Consider the following 17,492-nt stretch of genomic DNA (forward strand, 5'->3'; position numbering starts at 1 on the left):
GAAGGTTTTTATACCGACTCTTTTTTACAACGAATAATCTAGATACCAAATGACGCGCTTTCGTCGCAATGAAAACTATAACAGCAATTTAAACAATCATAGTAATGAAAAAAATGGCAAAAAACAGAAAAATGTGGCAAAAAAACCACCAATTGTTCGTACATTATAAATCATGATGAATCTGTCTTTATACAGCGTACGATTTTTATATTCTCATATCAACAAAATTTACAAATAACAATTAGTAACTGAATAAATTACAAGATAATCATTTGCGACGATGGATCATGTTCATTTGCGCGGAGATCGTGTGTTTCCTCATAATATATTTCTCTTAGATAATTAGGTTATTCTATTATATTGTTAATGTGTTTATATAAATATGTGTATATCATTATTATAATGTAACGGATCACGCAATTGTTATAAAACTGGCGTTGCTGCGCAATGCGTTAAAACAAAGAAATGCATTGTGTTAATTCTTTACAGCTTACGTTTATTTGTCCTTTCGATAAAATCTTTCACAAAGTATTTATTAATTTTTGACTTTTAATTATTGTATATCAAATATTATATATAAAATAATTTTTTTCTCATGTTCTTTTATTGTATTATATCTTAAAGTTAATAAAATTACTTTAAAACAAATATTTTACATGGTTAATAAGATTGCATCAGACACATAAATCGCTGTATATTAAATCGTATTCTTTCACGTAAAAATGGGGAAGATAAAATATTGAGAAACAATAACTTCGAACGATTAAATATGTTTGAATATAAACTGAAATATGTTTAATCTTTCCTATTGTTTCCCTATTGTTTATCAGTCTAGCAATTATTTACATCACATTTTAACAGCGTAATTTGCAAGCAAGACCCATTCACTCTTTAAGAAACAATATTTAAAAAATTTTAGTTGTGATTAAATAATATTTACAATACTATTTATTTTATTTTTAGACGTGTCGATTGAAGACATTTTAAATATCCCCATCATACGAGATTGTGATTAACCACGACTTCGTAAAATCGCTAGAGCCAACCATATCGAGCACGTCTTGCCAATGTACCGTTGTATATGACAAACAAGAGCAAATTCGACAGGACCGGTGATATTGTGAACCTTTGTGGCGGCTATTTGCTCCGCCAGTTCATCAAGGGCAGTCTGACGCAGGTTCAGAAGGAAACCATGTGTGTGATAAGCTCTGTACAATTGTTTCAGGTCCCTTTTGTCCACTTGACGCGTCATATCATTCGGAATGTCGGAAACAAAGCTTCGCAAAACATTGACCGCGTGACGATTAAATATCGTTGTTAAACCAAGAGCGCTACGCCAGCCGGACAATTTGTCTCGCAAGTATTGCTCCATTTCTGGCGCGCTTTCCTTTTCCTGCGCATCTTCCTCGGGTATCTGTATCACTGTCGGTTCCGACGTTTGAACGGATCGACTGCTGGTTGATGCGGCGACAGACACGAGTGGCCGCCAATCTTTGCTCATCGTCACGTTGTATCTTAAATTGTGAGGCAAAATAGACCTCTGCATATTCTCCCATATCTACAATAGCGAGACTCATAAAACTATATAAGATAAAAAAATTAAGAGATCACGAAGTGGGAATGTAAATTTGTGATTGTTTGGAAAAATTAATTAATTTTTTTATACTAACGCCAGAGTGATTGATCAAGCGAGATACTTTCATCAACGAACAGCGACTGTCACTCAATTTATAACGATCCCCGATCTCGGGATCCCATAGGACGACGTCGTTTTTCTCGATGCTTAAAACAAATGCGGTCCATCGGCTTATTTGTGAAGAACCTATGTCCACAAATATATGCTTTGAATAAAATCGCGCTTCAGTGCAAATCAAAACAAAAATGATAGCGTAGTCGCCCAGAAAACAAATTGATAGCAAATTATCGTCAAATTGGCATCAAACTCGAATAGAGTTGGTGATACCTAATGCAATCTGTGTCAGCAACAAGTTTAAGTATTGCTATCAAAGTTTGCGTACGTAGACAGCAAAAACCGAGCAAAACTTTGGTCAATTTTGATTTTGATCATTTGCTGTTAAATTGTCAAAAAGCTTTGCACGACAATTTGTCATGTTACGTCAGCGGATTTTGTTGTATATCTGCTACCAATTTACACTGGCCTTATTGAATATAATAGAATTTACAAATTTGATGCTTTTTTCGACAGAAATTTGTACTTAAGGAGGTTCTCCCGCTACTTCCTAGTCAATAGACATTTTTTTATAATAATATGTAAAATAACAATTAAAATAATAGAATAAAAAAATTACTAACAATATCTTATGCCATTATACATAATTATTGTTAATTTACTAAATATTTTCAAAATGACAAAATAAAAGTTAAATAAGATGCTCATTTGATTATATAATTTTGAAACACAACTTCCCTACTGAAAAAAATCACGTCACAAAGTTATATAACGAAATCATATAACTAAAACATATAAATCACGTAATGGATCGTTTCAAATCAGTACATGATTTTTTTAAATTACATAATTTGAAAGATCACATGATATTTTTTTTTCTTCTATTTCTATCATTTAATTATTTAAAATTCGATAACTATAAAATCATATGATAAATAAAAAATTATTTCTAATATCATGTAACTTTCTAATTACGTGATTTAAAAAATCACGTAGTAATTTGGAACAATCAGTTATATCATTTACTTGTTTCAATTACACGATTTCGTTATGTAACTTTGTGATTTTTTTTTAGTAGGGTTTGATTAATTGCGTAATGACGTACCTAGTAATACATACGACTGCAAACCGGAACCTTGCAGCAATGTTGCCAGCAAAGCCGCCCTGCCGTAGTGATCCACCTTGTTCACGTTTAAGGCCTGGCGTGGCGGGACCGGGCCATAGTGCATTGGCAAAGACGGTAGAAGCATGGTAAGTCGTGCAGCGTCGTCGGGAGCCTCTACACCGGTTATTTTGTAAGGCGTCACCAGGCAGCGTTGGATTCCCTTTAACAAAGTATCGATGGCGTTAGCTTCTAAAGACTTGGCATTGCCGGGCTGCTCCATCTTCATCAGCACGTAGATCCGAGTGTGCGAGCGACCCGGGCTGGCTTGCACATAGCCGAACGACAATACGGGACTAAACAAAGGGGACAAAGCGACCCATCGTTCAAGTTCCTGATAATTCCTATGACTTTCCAGAGGTATTCTCGCCTCACCAAGCCATTGCTGACCCCAGACGGGGTGCTGATCGTACAGGCGGAATTTTACACAGTGTTCACCGTTTTGCCTCGGCAATTCAAAATGCATGGTTTGTTGCCAGATAGGTGCTGGCCCCTCCGCCGTCGCGGTCGTGTGAACGACGTTGCCCCATTCCACCTCCAACAGAGGAGTGACCAGCGCCGATTCCTCCCTCACCGGCACCTCCACCCCTCGCAGGATGGTGACTGCGAGGATCGTTCTCCCTATGGTGTGATGCCTGCGAGTACTGGACGACGGCCTGAGCGGCCGGCTAGCCTGGAACAAATTCTTCAGAGACACGTCCAGCAGGGAGAACGCCGACTGCTCGGTCACGACGATAGCTGGCGGTTTTGATTCACGCGACGACGCTTTGCGAATCACACCGACGTCCGTGTTGAAAACCAGAGCCGGGTCCATCAGCAGAAAGTAGTTGACATCTTTCTTGCTGGCGGAACGTGTGTGAGGTCGCGATAAGGAAAGACTGTTCTGTGGATCATTCGGATCGTTGCTCGGTCTATAAAGATAAGCATTGCTCTCCTCCGGCTCGCTGCTGCCGTCTGTCGACAGAGAGATAGTGCAAACGACAGTCCCGTCATATATTCTACCCGAGCTGCCGCTGATCGCGAAATCTATCTCCACCTTATAGTCTCTAACGCTACGCTGGGGCAATGGTAATGGAAGCACGCTGGATCCCCCGTGTCGGGCGTGCACCTGTATCGAGAGATTGTGGCATTCCGAATTTCTCATGAATAATTTGTACAGCTTCCGATTGAATGGACCGTTTGCCGTAAATATCAGCTTTCTTTTGAAAAGCAACGAGACCGAGACGATTTCGGGGATCGTCCCAGGCCGATCTTCCTCGCACGGCGCGTGAATGCGGACGTCCCGTACCGCGATTTCGACAAGTTTCCCGCGAAACCGCGGCTGTGATTCGTAGTCTAGCGATTTGACGTCGTCGAGCCGATAAGGCTTGACTATCTTGTCAGTGAATGGATTTTCGGAAATGTAAAGTCCATCCTCGACTGACGTGTTTTTACTGTCTGACACTCGCACGGGTCTCTTGCTCTTCATAAGCACTTCGCTAGTTTTCTGATTGTTGTCGATCACGGGATACGCGTAGCAGAGGCTAAAATCTTCCTCAGTTTTGTCTTGCGAGCCTCGTGCGGATCCTGTTATAAAATCAATGTCAGAGGAAGACATGTTGCGATTATAAGAAAAAAGAAAGGGTTTTACTCCAAAGTTATGTTTTCGTGTCTTTTTTCGTGCTTTAATTCCCACGTGATTTATTACACCTTACGGCATACCAGCTGTTATTTATTATTTAACTTTTAGTGAACAAAATTTCTAAACTATAATGCTTCTAAATTATCTCTAATTTGTATCAATTAAGTCGTCACAATGTTATGAAACTATTGTAAACAAAGTTCTTTATTGCTGCACTGTACTTTACTGGAACTTTTCTTTTCGCTTTTGCACAATATCAAACATATACTTATTTTATTTTAAGTATAAAGAATGTATATTAGTTCAATTATAAAAAAAACTTCAATTATATAACAAACAGGCTTATACTGTGCCTGTAATTTGTCAACGGGACCTAAATCAACCTAAATAAACGCAAATAAACGTTTGTTTTGGCGTCTTCGGTTTCCATGGCAACGATCCTCGTGACAGCTGACAGCCTGACAGATCAGCTGATAGTGTTCAATCGAACAAATAGCGACATCTCATAAAATCGCTCCAAATGAATTTGTATAAATATGCTCCATCGATAAAAACATGTATAAACGATTGATCGAGAGAGCGGCGCCGAATAGCGGTAAAAAAAGGAAAAAGACACGAAAACATAACCTTTCTCGTCCAGCTTGTGACAGTTCACAGTTGTGACGGCAGATTGATGATATTTTAAATGAATTAACGCACTTTATTGGTAATTGATTGTAAAGACGTTAAGTGATCTTGAATTGCGAAAATGGATGAGGAGATGGATGCCTTGAACGAGGAAGTTTCTCCAGGAATCTCGGACGAGGAAGAGATGATGACGAGCGAAACGGAGGAAAAGGCCGACAAGGAAGTGGTGGAGATCAAGTCCGACAGCGACGATGATGACGACGAGGATGATGACGAGGATGCTAACGAGGCCGAGGTGAAAGCCCTGGAAGCTTCCTTGTCGACAAACCCGTATGACTATTCCAGTCATGTAGCCCTGATCAACAAATTGCACACGATGGGCGAGCTTGACCGTTTGCGAGCCGCCAGGAACAATATGAGCAACTTATATCCGCTGAGCCCCGAACTCTGGCTTGCTTGGATAAGTGATGAGATCAAGTTAGCGACTACTGATGACCAGAAAACTGAAGTAGTCAAACTATGTGAGCGAGCTATCCAGGATTACGTATGTAAGTTTTTCCTTGATTGCCTTAAGTCGCAGATTTGGAACTATTGTTTGTATGGACAAGGAGATCATAACACTGTAACTATGTACTTTCAGCTGTGGAAGTATGGTTGGAATACTTACAGTTCAGCATTGGCTACATAGGCAAGGATGAAGAGAAAGTTCGTCAACTCTTTGAACGTGCATTGGCTGTTGTTGGAATGCATGTCACAAAAGGAGCGATAATATGGGAAGCATATCGTGAATATGAGAATATATTGTTTGCCTCTCTATTGCCATTGGTAAGAAATACATGCTGAAGTAAATATAACAGAAACAAACTTTCCATTTGACATAATGTTTTTTCTTTTTCTTATATTTATATTTATGTCCTTTGTCCTACATTTATGTTTTAGGAGGATAATACTGAAAAAAGAAAAAACAAGGCTCAATTGGAACGCATTGTAAGTTTATTCAAACGTCAATTATCTAATCCTCTTTTAGACATGGATAAGACATATGAGGAATACCAATCATGGTGCGCAAAATATGATACAGAAGTAGATATTGATGAAAAATCCATTTCAAAATGCTTTAAACAGAGTTCTGCTAAATTAGAGTCGTTCCTTCCTTATGAGGAGAAGCTTATCTCTGCACAAAACCAAGATGAACTACTTGACACTTATAAAGGATACTTGTTATACATGAAACAAAATAACTCAGATCTTATTAGAATTCTATATGAGAGAGCAATAACTGATCTAAATTGTTTAGAAACGTCGATTTGGTTGGATTATATCGCTTATCTAGAAAGTGAATCAAGACCTGAGCGCGAACTGGATCCAATTTATCAAAGAGCATCGAGGAACATTCCTTGGTGCTCAATAATTTGGCAAAAATGGATGAGATCGTATGAGAAATGGGACAAACATATATCGGAAATACAAACGCTATTGGAGAATGCCTTGTCTGCTGGATTTTCAACAGCAGAAGATTATCGTAATCTGTGGATCATGTATCTTGAATGTCTGAGGCGCAGACTCGATCAATATCCTGACGAAGAAAGAGATAAATATCTAGATGTTATTCGTAAAACGTTTAACAGAGCGTGTGAGCATCTGGCAAAATACTTTGGTTTGGACGGCGATCCCAATTGCGTTATTCTACAATACTGGGCAAGATTTGAAGCGATACAAGCAGATAATATGGAACAAGCCAGAAGATTATGGGCTGATATTCTTTCGCAGGAGCATTCTGCAACAGCTTCTTACTGGTTGGAGTACATAATTCTAGAAAAGTAATATATTTAAATATAATGATAACTTTTATATTTATAACTTTCTTCTATTTTTTAAAGCATTTTTCTAATTTATTTATAGAAGTTACGGAGATTCAAAGCATTTAAGAAAACTGTACCAGAAAGCCTTAAGTTCCACACAAGATTGGCCAGAAAGTATAGCGAATTCATGGATAGATTTTGAGCGTGATAAAGGAACTTTGGAGCAAATGGAGTTCTGTGAAGCAAAAACGAAGGAGAAGCTCGATAAAGTTACGACAGAAAGACAAAAAGCGCAAGTTCTTTCTCAGAGTGAATTGTCCACACAAGATAAGAAAATGACGAGTAAAAGAAAGTTTGATGATGGTAAATGGAAAAATTTAGGAAGTTCCCCATCAAAAATCGTAAAAACTGATGTCCGACTGAAACCAAAATTACGAGCAAGTATCTTCAATACTGATAAGAAGACAACAAATGATCAAAAGAAATCAAAGCCAGAAATCGTACCACCACCTGGTTATAAAATGATCGAGGATGAAGATGTAGATGATAAAGATAGTCAGCATGAAGTAGATGATAGTATTACAATTTTTGTCAGTAATTTAGATTACACCACGACCGAAGACGAAATAAGAGATGTTCTAAAATCCATTGAACCGATAACGTTGTTCAGAATGATTAAGGATTACAAGGGACGTAGCAAAGGATTCTGCTATATACAATTAAGTAGTACAGTACGTATATTTTAACATTTAATAAATTTGTTTAATAAACTTTAAATGAAAATGTAGCTAAGTGTGAATAAAAAAGATAATCGTTGAAATGTACGCAATTATAATTATAACATTTAATTCCTTAAAATTTTGAAATATTAAAATAAAGATATAATTGTTTGATCTATTGTTTTAGGAAGCCGTGAAAGAAGCTTTGAAATTAGATAGAACACCTGTAAAAGGACGTCCTATGTTTATTTCAAAATGTGATTCTAACAAGAATACCAGAAGTTCAGTATTTAAATATCGCTCTACGCTTGAAAAAAACAAACTCTTTGTTAAAGGTACGACATGTTTATCAATAAATCATATACGCGCAATGATTATAGAATTATTTTTTTCTGTGTTTTTCTGTGCACTCTTTACGTTTAGTCAAATCATATATTTTCAAATTCTCCGAATAATATTTTCTGGTAATATCACTCTTGCATTCAATATTATGTTTAAGGACTTCCACTTACAATGACAAAAGAAGAATTGGAAGAGATTTTTAAGGTTCATGGAGATTTGAAGGAAGTTCGTCTGGTTACTTACCGTAATGGGCACTCGAAAGGGTTGGCTTATGTTGAGTATCATGACGAAGCGATCGCTGCAAAAGCTCTTTTGAGCACAGACGGTATGAAGATTCAGGACAAAGTAATCAACGTTGCTATAAGTCAACCGCCTGATCGCAAAAAAATCCAAACAGAAGAAAATACAGGACAAGTAAAATCACTCGGTGGAACATCGACGAGCCGTACAGCATTTGGCGTGCCCAAGACTTTATTGTCTATGGTTCCTCGTAATGTTAAAAAGAGTAGCAGTAACAGTAGTGCAGCTTCAGATGGAAATCACACACAATCGATGAGCAATCAAGATTTTAGGAATATGTTTATCAATAAAAAATAACTTGTTGTATCGTACAAGCATATTTTTTTCTCAGTCTATTAATGTCGCATTAATTTTAAAACTTATATAGGCTATATATTATGTAATATTAAAACTTATATGTTAGTGGTAATACTGTTACAGTGAACGGATCTGCCGTTAAAATTTATCAAATGTGCGTTGTATATTATGATATACGAGTGCTGTTAAAAAGTCAAATGTGCAGTTACTACAAAATTCTGTACGTTACATTATTATAAGTTAAAAAATGTATAAATTGTACTCAATTATGTATGCGTATATACCAGTGCTCTACTTTTTAAACTTTTTTTTACGCATGTGTAAATGATTTTTTTTTTCTAAAAAATCTTATTTGAAATGCCACACACACAATCCATAGAGATAGATAATTATTAATTCAGTATTAGTAAACCTAAACTATTGGTACAAATTAATCTTTCTGTTTTATATTAAAAGATTATGAAGGAAAAAATATATCACAAGATAAATAATTATATAAAATAAATACTTTTAATACATATATATATATAAAATTATTGATATTTATATACAAGAGAGAGAGAGAGAGAGAGAGAGAGAGAGAGAGAGAGAGAGAGAGAGAATGTGCTGAGTATGAAGATATATCGCTTGAAATGCAGTCTCTTCATGAATGAATGCTATGTATGCGTCTGTCACATTTGAACGTCAGGCTAGAGTTAGGACAAAATGTACTTCGCACGACGATTCGAGTATTGATTGAATCGGAAAATTCTTCGAGCTACTTTTTCTCCAGGATGCAATACTGACAATTGAGTACAATTCTACAGCTGAAGCTGCGTGTTCGATACGTGATGATGTCGTTTATGCCTCGGTGGGGCAACTGGCGGACTCTCCTGTACCAGGAGTCTCCTCGCCATGAGCCACTTTTTGGCTCTACCAGCGTGATAGTAGTACGTGTAAAGCAACGCCATAGCAGCCAGCACCACCAACAGGCACGTACCAGCGATGATAACACTGAACAGCCAATATGGCCCGGATCTCGGCAATGGGCTCGTGTCCGTCGGCAATTTGTCTGTGGGTGTGGGACTGGTCGGTTGCCTTGGTGGTAACGTTGCCTCGTTATCACCAATGGCGATATCAGCGCAGGCTCGAAATTCTTCCTGAGGCCCACATCCCACCGCTCCTAAACATCCATGTGACTTTTTGATTTGATGTATGGAAAAATTCTATCTAGTATTTTACTTATACACATACACACAAAAAAGATATTCAATTTTATTACACACACACATACATTATAAGCAATATTTACGATTATTCTATAATTCTATAACATTGTTTCCAGATAAGATCAATCAGATTTGATTTTTATAATAAAAATATCACGAATTGTTAGTGTGCCAATTATTAATTCGCATGGAGTAAACTAGACACGCTTTGCTTTACCAAACGAAGCCATCAAATGGTAATGTTATGCAAGAAAAGTTGCAACTCTCTTGAGTCATTCTTATTATGTAGGATAAAGTAATAACACTTTCTAGCGCTCCAATAGAATCTTAATGATGTATGGCAGGGTTACTGATTGTTATATATATATATATATATATATATATATATAGTTAAGATATACGAATCAAGATCGAATATAAGGTAGAATTCACAAAAACGTTTTTAGATTATTCGCGACACGGCAAAATGCTTGTTCCAGATCGTCTTTCATATGTGAACTCTGACTTACTTTAATTCTCTGTTGCCATTTGGCCCATTATAAATTTAGCAGACAATACATTTGTTTTTTCTTTTTTAGAGTCTAGTTTTAGCTTAATAACAGCGACCTTCCATGCTTCGGTAATCCATAATACGTATCTTCATTCATAGTGACGCTGCATACGCATTTCGCGGTCAAATATCGGAGAGAATCGACGTACCTGTGCCGTTGCCGCAGTCGCCCCAATTATTCCCGGCAATGTATCGCCACTGGAAGACGCATTGAGCGCAGGTCAGACCTTCCGGTAATTTGTAATAGCCCTCGAAGACCCGGTTGCCGGGACCAGGGTAATAACGGGTGGATCTATTCTCAGCATGCAGCAGGTGCTGGTCCAGACATTCCTGGGTGACCTCCTGGTCACGATAGGTCATGGCGCAGGTGCGGAACTCGAAGTAGCCGTGATGGTTCGCCGTCAACTCCACACGGACCGGTATGACCGATCCGGTCCGATAACGCCGAACAATCACGCCGTTCCCATACTTGCCACCCGTTTCATGAACACGTGGCTTAAAAAATAAAATAAAATGGAATATTTACTGTATGTTCCTTTTTCATACTTAATACGTTATATATATATAATATTTTATATACTAATATTACATAGTACAGGATATTTTTCTTTCAGAACTCCGTTTGCATGTGTGTGAAACGAGGAAGAAAATAAATGCGAATGCTGATAAAAGAGAGAGAGAAAGAAGAAAACGGATTTCACTTCCGTTTCGGGCTACTTTCGTCCATGCGATATCAGACATACGTATCAAGGCCAAGTATCCCGTATAAAAAGCCTCGCAACGAAAATGCGGTCGATTAATAGGAATACGAGACACGAGATCACGAAAACTATGAGAGATTATTACAGTAACCGCCTTTTCTTCTTTCGAGTTCTGTAGTCAACGCCATGCACAATCAGAGTGAAAGCAAAATTCTAAGTTTATAATTTTTATGCTGTAATCCGATGATTTAATTCGCAATTAAATCTGGAATAGATCGAATTTTGTTTATCATCCTAATTTGAATGAAGCTCACTTTCGACGATCTGTAATACACGACAGAATTGGAGACAAAATATTAATTCATGTGATATGAACAATATTTGGGGTGAATTAGAATTGCAAAATTAAAAGATTCTGCTTTTTTTTTCAAATGCATGATTTTATTGCGTGCTTGAATGCACGATTCTAAAGAAAACAATGTATCAATAATTGGTTCACGGTTGCGAAGTCCTTCTGTTATTAAACAGCGTGGAAAGTAATTACTTCTTTCTCTCGTGTCTCGAGTCATTGCACGTCATTTAATTCAGAATAATAAACTGCGCTTTGTGTGCAGCAAGGTACATTTCACTCACTTTCATTAGGGATAGGAAGGGAGAAACGAATAAGTGTCTAACAAATAGCATCGAAAATGTTGTTAGCATATCCACTATAGCAACATTTTCTTCTGAACGAATTAAATGTCTGATGAAAGTTTTTCCTGTTGAGAATTGTGACTGTAACAATTATATCGAGTCGATCGAATAATTATTTCGCATTAATTATGTTATTTGTTTCATCGACTTGACATTTGTTGCTTTCTCATCTAAATGACTTTTTTACTATTTAAATTTCGGTGTATTTTATTCATTAACATTTAAGTAAAAGAATCAGTCGACATGCACAGACCTTCCACATTCATACTGGATAATTTTCAGAAACGTGTCGACATTACGGTGATGTTGTATGGTACTCCACGGTCAACAGAGCGAAGAATTGCGCGTAATGGTGTGTAGTCGGTGTTGTAAGAAGGATGCCGGGAAGTAATTATACATATAGCGTAGCTGAATTATCATCGCGAATAACTTATACCTTCGCAGACTTTCCATTGTCATTATAATTAAATCTCTCTCAGATTCCCATTATTCGGCAAGGCCAATGCAGGCCGTGTCGTGTGACAAACAGCTCATCTTGAAACACAATGATGAGACATGAGACTATTCTTGATACTGTATATACTTATGTGTACTAAACAGATTACAATTCTAGTCTCAGTTTTTAGACAACAAAAAAATTCATATTGATGTATGTCAAATTATAATTGCAGAGTGATCTAAAGTCTAAAGAGATTAAACCAAATGACTTTGAAACTTTGAAACCAAATTTATATAAGAAAATTTTATGTTTTACGTTTCTCCAGTCAACACTAACTAAAAGCTAATATAACACCAATGTTATAATTTCGTACTCTCAACAATACAAATATAATATAATATAATACGTGATGTTACATAACAATTAAATTTTTTGTTGAATGTGAAATTGTAACATTTATTAATATTATTTTACTTTTAGTTGGTATTGACTGGATGTCTAACATTCAGCGTTTCCTTTTCAGACTCACCGTTGGAGAATCCCAGGGATCGCCGCAAATGCCACAGTTCCCTTTATTCCGTTGCCACTGCCTGGTAAACCCGCCGCAATAGCACTCGTGATCGTTATAATCGTGAGGTGTGTCGAAGCCGTACCTCCACATGGAGGCCCTCGAGGGTGGCTCTATCAGTCTTCCATGGGCAGAAACTTTTCTTACGACTAGCAGACTTAAAAGTAATGTCAGACCAAGAACGAGGAAATGCATGTCGGTCACGAACCGGCCTCTGTAAAAGATCGAGTCATCAAGGTATAAGTGCCGATCGAACGATCGCAAATGCAATGCAATTGTGATGCAATTTGTATGTGTACTTGAACGCGCATTTGAATTCGAAATTTTTCTTCCGTGCTGTGGATCGTTACGTATTCGCATCAATGATTCACGCTACGTTAACGCCGTTCGAAGCTATGCTAATCGTTCTATCCGAATGGAAGAGAATGCCGTTTCATTTGATAATTTACTTTCATTATTATATACATATCAATCTGTTTCGTGCTCGCGTATTTAACAATTACCACATTTAGCAGGCCCTTTTTTATTGCTATTCTTTTATTTATATATTATGTACGTTCTGTATATACATACAATCGATTACATTAATAATTAATCTATTATTGTTTCAAACAAAGCAGAATTAATTCATTATTATTATTATTTCAAACGTTGTTAGAGGCGAAACAAAATTAATTTGCTGTTATCTGTAACATTATTATTTAAAAGAGTGAAGGTTATAACAATTAATGTATTCACGGGTGAACAATCACGTATGGAAATGACCAAGCGGAGGTTTGATGACCTCTCTCACTATTACCGAGCGCTACTCAAAAAGTAACGGAGAAACGCACACGCGAATTACAACGATCAGCAACAGTCAACGCAACGTACGTTAGAGACGCAAGAACAAGCATTCAACGAGCAGCAATCAAGGTCGAGTGGAATTTTCACGTTCATTCGGAGTACTCTGTGGAGTATACTTTATGTTGGACGTAAGCGTGAACTCTGGTACTTAATCGATATCGCTGTCTCAACGCGACCAAGGCCCGAAGGAGTCACGAAGGTGCATAAAGTCAGCGATTTAAATGCCACATTCGAAAGCTACGCGAAAGAGAAAAAGAGACACAATGCCGAAGGAGCCACTGAACCGGTTATTACACCGATACTCCACGCGTGTAGTATCCCAGATATCGCGAGACACATATTCGTCAAGGTAAGAATCTATAGAAACATATATTCGATCAAGATAAAAACAATATGAATACATATGGTAAGATTAAAAAAGAAGATAAATTAATTTTGACCCCCACACGACATTCTATAGCATTAGAATTCTCGTCTCAGATTTAAATAGTTCGGTTTTAATCATTTATGAATGTTGACTCGACTCTGTGCTACTCCATCACAGAAATATTTGCAAATACTTCAAGGCAGAAATGTAAAAGTATACCTGGAAATGTAATATTAAATATTAAATGCGATAAATGTGGTCTTCCATCAAAACATTCTTGACGTGAAAATTTTTTTCTTAGATATAAATAAAAATTAGTCTGCTTTTAATTATGGAAATATTTAATTATAAAATAAAGTCAAGATAAAAGTAGGTAACATAGAATTGAATTTTTTTAAATTTCAAATGTATCTCTTTATAAATGTAGAAACCAGTCTTTGTTATAAAATTGCTTTCCTTGTGTATTCTCATATGTAAGAGAACTAGACACTTGTTATCGTTTCTAACTCTAGCATTATGGGATAATGAAAGTAAATAACAATGTGTGTACATAAAACAATATGGATAAAAAATCCATATTTTGAATAAAAAAAGAGTAAAAGAAATTCTATAGCATCTTCATAATTGTTCATAATGATTTAATGTATCCTTCACCAATGTGTATCGAAAATTCGAAATTCACGGATTTTTCGGCTTTAATATTTCCAGAAGAAAAGTGCTGATAGTTTTCGAACAATTAGGCCCAGTTCCACAACTGACAGTTAACTCATAACCGAGGTTCAACTTATTCATTGTTTCTTTCCAATTTTAGAATTGGAAAAAGATGAGAAACAAGTTGAACCTCCGTTAAGAGTTAAGCATGAGTTGTAAAACTGGGCCTTAACGAATGAAAATAAAAGACTCCTCGAAACAAAATAACTGTATAATGAGAGGTGAATATTTTAATTTCGTGATTCAGTGAATAGCTTCTTGTCACTCGAAGAACCCTTGAGAGCAAAAACGTTTGGATCTTTATTCAGTCACGATTTATTAATAATTTAAAATAAAATTAACTGTTCTCGTACTTACCTGTTCGTGCGAAAGAAGCGAAGGCCCTGCTTTCCCGCGGCACTATTCTCGCATCGGTCGCAACAGTGAGTCAGACCCGTGCGGTGAACAGGGCCCGAACCTCGGAACCGGTCGCTAGACGACTGAACCCGACTTCGACTCGGGGGACCGACCGAGCGAGCACTCTGGCCGATCGGCAGTGTGGGAGTAGGTTATTAGAACGAGGCGTTCATCCACATTCGCGACACGCTTTGGCACGAGGCGATACAGATGGTCCCGAGCAATTTGACTTTTTAACACTATCATTGAGATTCATGAATTTGAGAAACCGTCGACGTCGCAACTTCAGTATGGATTTCTTGTTAGACGTTTGTACCAAGAATCTTTTTTACAGATATATACATGGGCCAAAAGTCTGGATACACTCAAATATCTCATAAACGATACATTTTAGAAAAAATTGTTTCTTACAAAAGTTGTAAGGCTTAAAAAAACGCATTCAACGATAGTAGTTATTTAATCTAGGATGGCGTTGTCAAGGTCAGGTCAAGGTCAACATGAATTTTTTAAATGGAACGCCCCCTTTTTTATTACATATTCTTGTAACTCTTATCTCGAGAGTTTTCCAAAACACTATAATTAAGTTCATTTTCATTAAGTATTTTGCGAGTTATAAGGCTTGAAAGTTACAGTACCGTCGGCATTAGCATTACCCAAGATGTCCGACCGATGGCTAAAACCTATTGAATGTTGTTCAGGATCATGTCCTGAATAACATTTGTTAAGATCAAGGTCATTGGAGATTGTTTCTCTTATTTTCATTTTTACATAAAAATGAATTTTTAGTGCAAAAATGAAACCGTCAGTTGGATACCTTACGTAAAGTATTTAATGAAAATGAACTTAATTATAGTATTTTGGGAAGCTCTTGAGATAAGCTACAAAAATATGTAATGAAAAAGCGGGGGTCCCATTTAAAAAATTCATGTTGACCTTGACTTGACCTTGACAACGCCATCCTAGGTCAAATAACTACTATCGTTGAACGCGTCTTTTTAAGCCTTACAACTTTTGTAAAAAATATTTTTTTCTAAAATGCATCGTTTATGAGATATTTGGATGTATCCAGACTTTTGGCCCACCCTGCATGTATTAGTATAAGTTTGTATTATAGATTATCATGAGATTATAAATTAATTAATTTATATCTATATATATTTCTTTTAATTTTGTTTTTTACTTTCTTGTCAATATATTTTAGAGATATTTTGCTCACATATGTATTTAGAGATTATCAAATGCGATAAAAAAAGCCATAATCGGTCAACGTTAGATATTTCAAATAATACATTATATATTTTTTATTAAATCAATTTATTACAAAAATATTACCTCAGCCAGGATTATTTTTCGCGAAGAACATTTCCGAAGCCTCAGTGGTCGAGTTGGCTAAGACACTCTTTCCGGAAAGTTGAGAGGTCCCAAGTTCATATATTCTGGCAGAGGTAATATTTTTCGCAATAAGTTTCTTACTTTCTTTCTTTCTTTCTAATCTAATTTATGGAGGATTATTAGCGTTTCAGAATGGTTGTGTTGAAAATCCGAAAGTTATCGGCGCGCAATCATATCTGGAATAAATTGATTTAATAAAGAATATATAATGTATTATTTGAAACATCTAACTTTGACCGATCATGGCTTTCTTTATCGTACTTGATGTATTCACATATACTTAAAAATTTTAGAAATTATATTTGAAGATCATATCGTGCTATATATGTATAAAATATATTTAGAAATTATACGTAAAATCATTCATTATTAACGTATCTTAATAATGAATTTGATTGAGATATCAGCAACAACTTACTAATTAACAAACCATAATTAATAGTGCTGCTTTCTGAAATCCAAACACCAGGAATAAAATTTCAATATCAAATTCTTGAGCATGCTGGCCACATAAATCGGAACTCTTTGGCATGTCCCGACATGCTCGATGGAACGTTCAGGTGAAAATCGGGTTCGACGATCGATAGCTTCCTTCCTCTGCAAGGAACCATGGAATTATTGGATACTATTAAGGCAAAAAAAGGAATGGACAATGAATATATTCTTTTTGCGCGACAAATTTGAAACATATTATTTTAGAAGACAGATCTGATTTTGATAAATTATTGAAATATTAGCTTTTGACTAAATCTTTAAAGAAACGACAAGAGATGACATTTTTATTGATGTACATTTTCTAGCCGAGATGTTAGGAGATCAGGATTTTGTAGACTACAATTAGTATCAGTTGACACGCATCTCACGCGTGTAGGCTATTAGGCAGATAAGAATAATGACGAAGAGGCTCTTTCCATTTCTCAACGAAAGACCAGTGCCTTTCACGGACTTCTCTTCCTGTCACATCGCCGTAATGAAAGCGTTTGAGCACGCAAACGCGCCCGTATACTCATGTCTCGAACTGCACTTTCGCGAGACATCGCTAAAACGGGACGGAAAATATT

At 36.5% G+C, this 17,492-nt stretch overlaps 3 protein-coding genes and 1 pseudogene across 3 annotated transcripts; 2 read left to right on the top strand and 2 right to left on the bottom strand.

The window, feature by feature from the left end:
• Positions 1-695: 695 nt before the first annotated feature.
• LOC108769406 (coiled-coil and C2 domain-containing protein 2A) lies at positions 696-4,449 on the bottom strand. Its single transcript, XM_018520374.1, has 3 exons — positions 2,796-4,449; positions 1,671-1,822; positions 696-1,558 (listed from the first exon to the last, which is right to left on the bottom strand). The coding sequence occupies exons 1-3, from the start codon at positions 4,447-4,449 to the stop codon at positions 1,013-1,015; spliced, it is 2,352 nt and encodes a 783-aa protein (XP_018375876.1). The 3' UTR covers positions 696-1,012.
• A 647-nt stretch (positions 4,450-5,096) lies between these two features.
• Positions 5,097-8,603, top strand: LOC108769384 (embryonic lethal abnormal vision). The gene is made up of 6 exons (XM_018520328.1): positions 5,097-5,648; positions 5,741-5,925; positions 6,040-6,920; positions 7,003-7,633; positions 7,809-7,956; positions 8,121-8,603. The coding sequence occupies exons 1-6, from the start codon at positions 5,222-5,224 to the stop codon at positions 8,558-8,560; spliced, it is 2,712 nt and encodes a 903-aa protein (XP_018375830.1). The 5' UTR covers positions 5,097-5,221; the 3' UTR covers positions 8,561-8,603.
• Positions 8,604-9,133: 530 nt separating this feature from the next.
• On the bottom strand, positions 9,134-15,077 carry LOC108769446 (uncharacterized). The gene is made up of 4 exons (XM_018520458.1): positions 15,001-15,077; positions 12,681-12,933; positions 10,468-10,813; positions 9,134-9,722 (listed from the first exon to the last, which is right to left on the bottom strand). The coding sequence occupies exons 2-4, from the start codon at positions 12,912-12,914 to the stop codon at positions 9,361-9,363; spliced, it is 942 nt and encodes a 313-aa protein (XP_018375960.1). The 5' UTR covers positions 12,915-12,933; positions 15,001-15,077; the 3' UTR covers positions 9,134-9,360.
• Positions 13,480-15,419, top strand: LOC108769382 (uncharacterized; annotated as a pseudogene).
• Positions 15,420-17,492: the final 2,073 nt, after the last annotated feature.

This window comes from Trachymyrmex cornetzi, unplaced genomic scaffold (assembly GCF_001594075.2).
Source record: "Trachymyrmex cornetzi isolate Tcor2-1 unplaced genomic scaffold, Tcor1.1 scaffold90, whole genome shotgun sequence".
Taxonomy (NCBI): Eukaryota; Metazoa; Arthropoda; class Insecta; order Hymenoptera; family Formicidae; genus Trachymyrmex; species Trachymyrmex cornetzi.

Coding starts and splice junctions, on each gene's coding strand:
- LOC108769406 (XM_018520374.1), bottom strand. CDS start 4,449: ATGTCTTCCTCTGACATTGATTTTATAACAGGATCCGCACGAGGCTCG. Junction 1,823..2,795: donor GCAGTCGTATGTATTACTAG/GTACGTCATTAC, acceptor TTGTGGACATAG/GTTCTTCACAAATAAGCCGA. Junction 1,559..1,670: donor GCTTGATCAATCACTCTGGC/GTTAGTATAAAA, acceptor TCGCTATTGTAG/ATATGGGAGAATATGCAGAG.
- LOC108769384 (XM_018520328.1), top strand. CDS start 5,222: ATGGATGAGGAGATGGATGCCTTGAACGAGGAAGTTTCTCCAGGAATC. Junction 5,649..5,740: donor AGCTATCCAGGATTACGTAT/GTAAGTTTTTCC, acceptor ATGTACTTTCAG/CTGTGGAAGTATGGTTGGAA. Junction 7,634..7,808: donor ATATACAATTAAGTAGTACA/GTACGTATATTT, acceptor CTATTGTTTTAG/GAAGCCGTGAAAGAAGCTTT.
- LOC108769446 (XM_018520458.1), bottom strand. CDS start 12,914: ATGCATTTCCTCGTTCTTGGTCTGACATTACTTTTAAGTCTGCTAGTC. Junction 10,814..12,680: donor ATCCCTGGGATTCTCCAACG/GTGAGTCTGAAA, acceptor TTATTTTTTAAG/CCACGTGTTCATGAAACGGG. Junction 9,723..10,467: donor CGACTGCGGCAACGGCACAG/GTACGTCGATTC, acceptor ATGGATGTTTAG/GAGCGGTGGGATGTGGGCCT.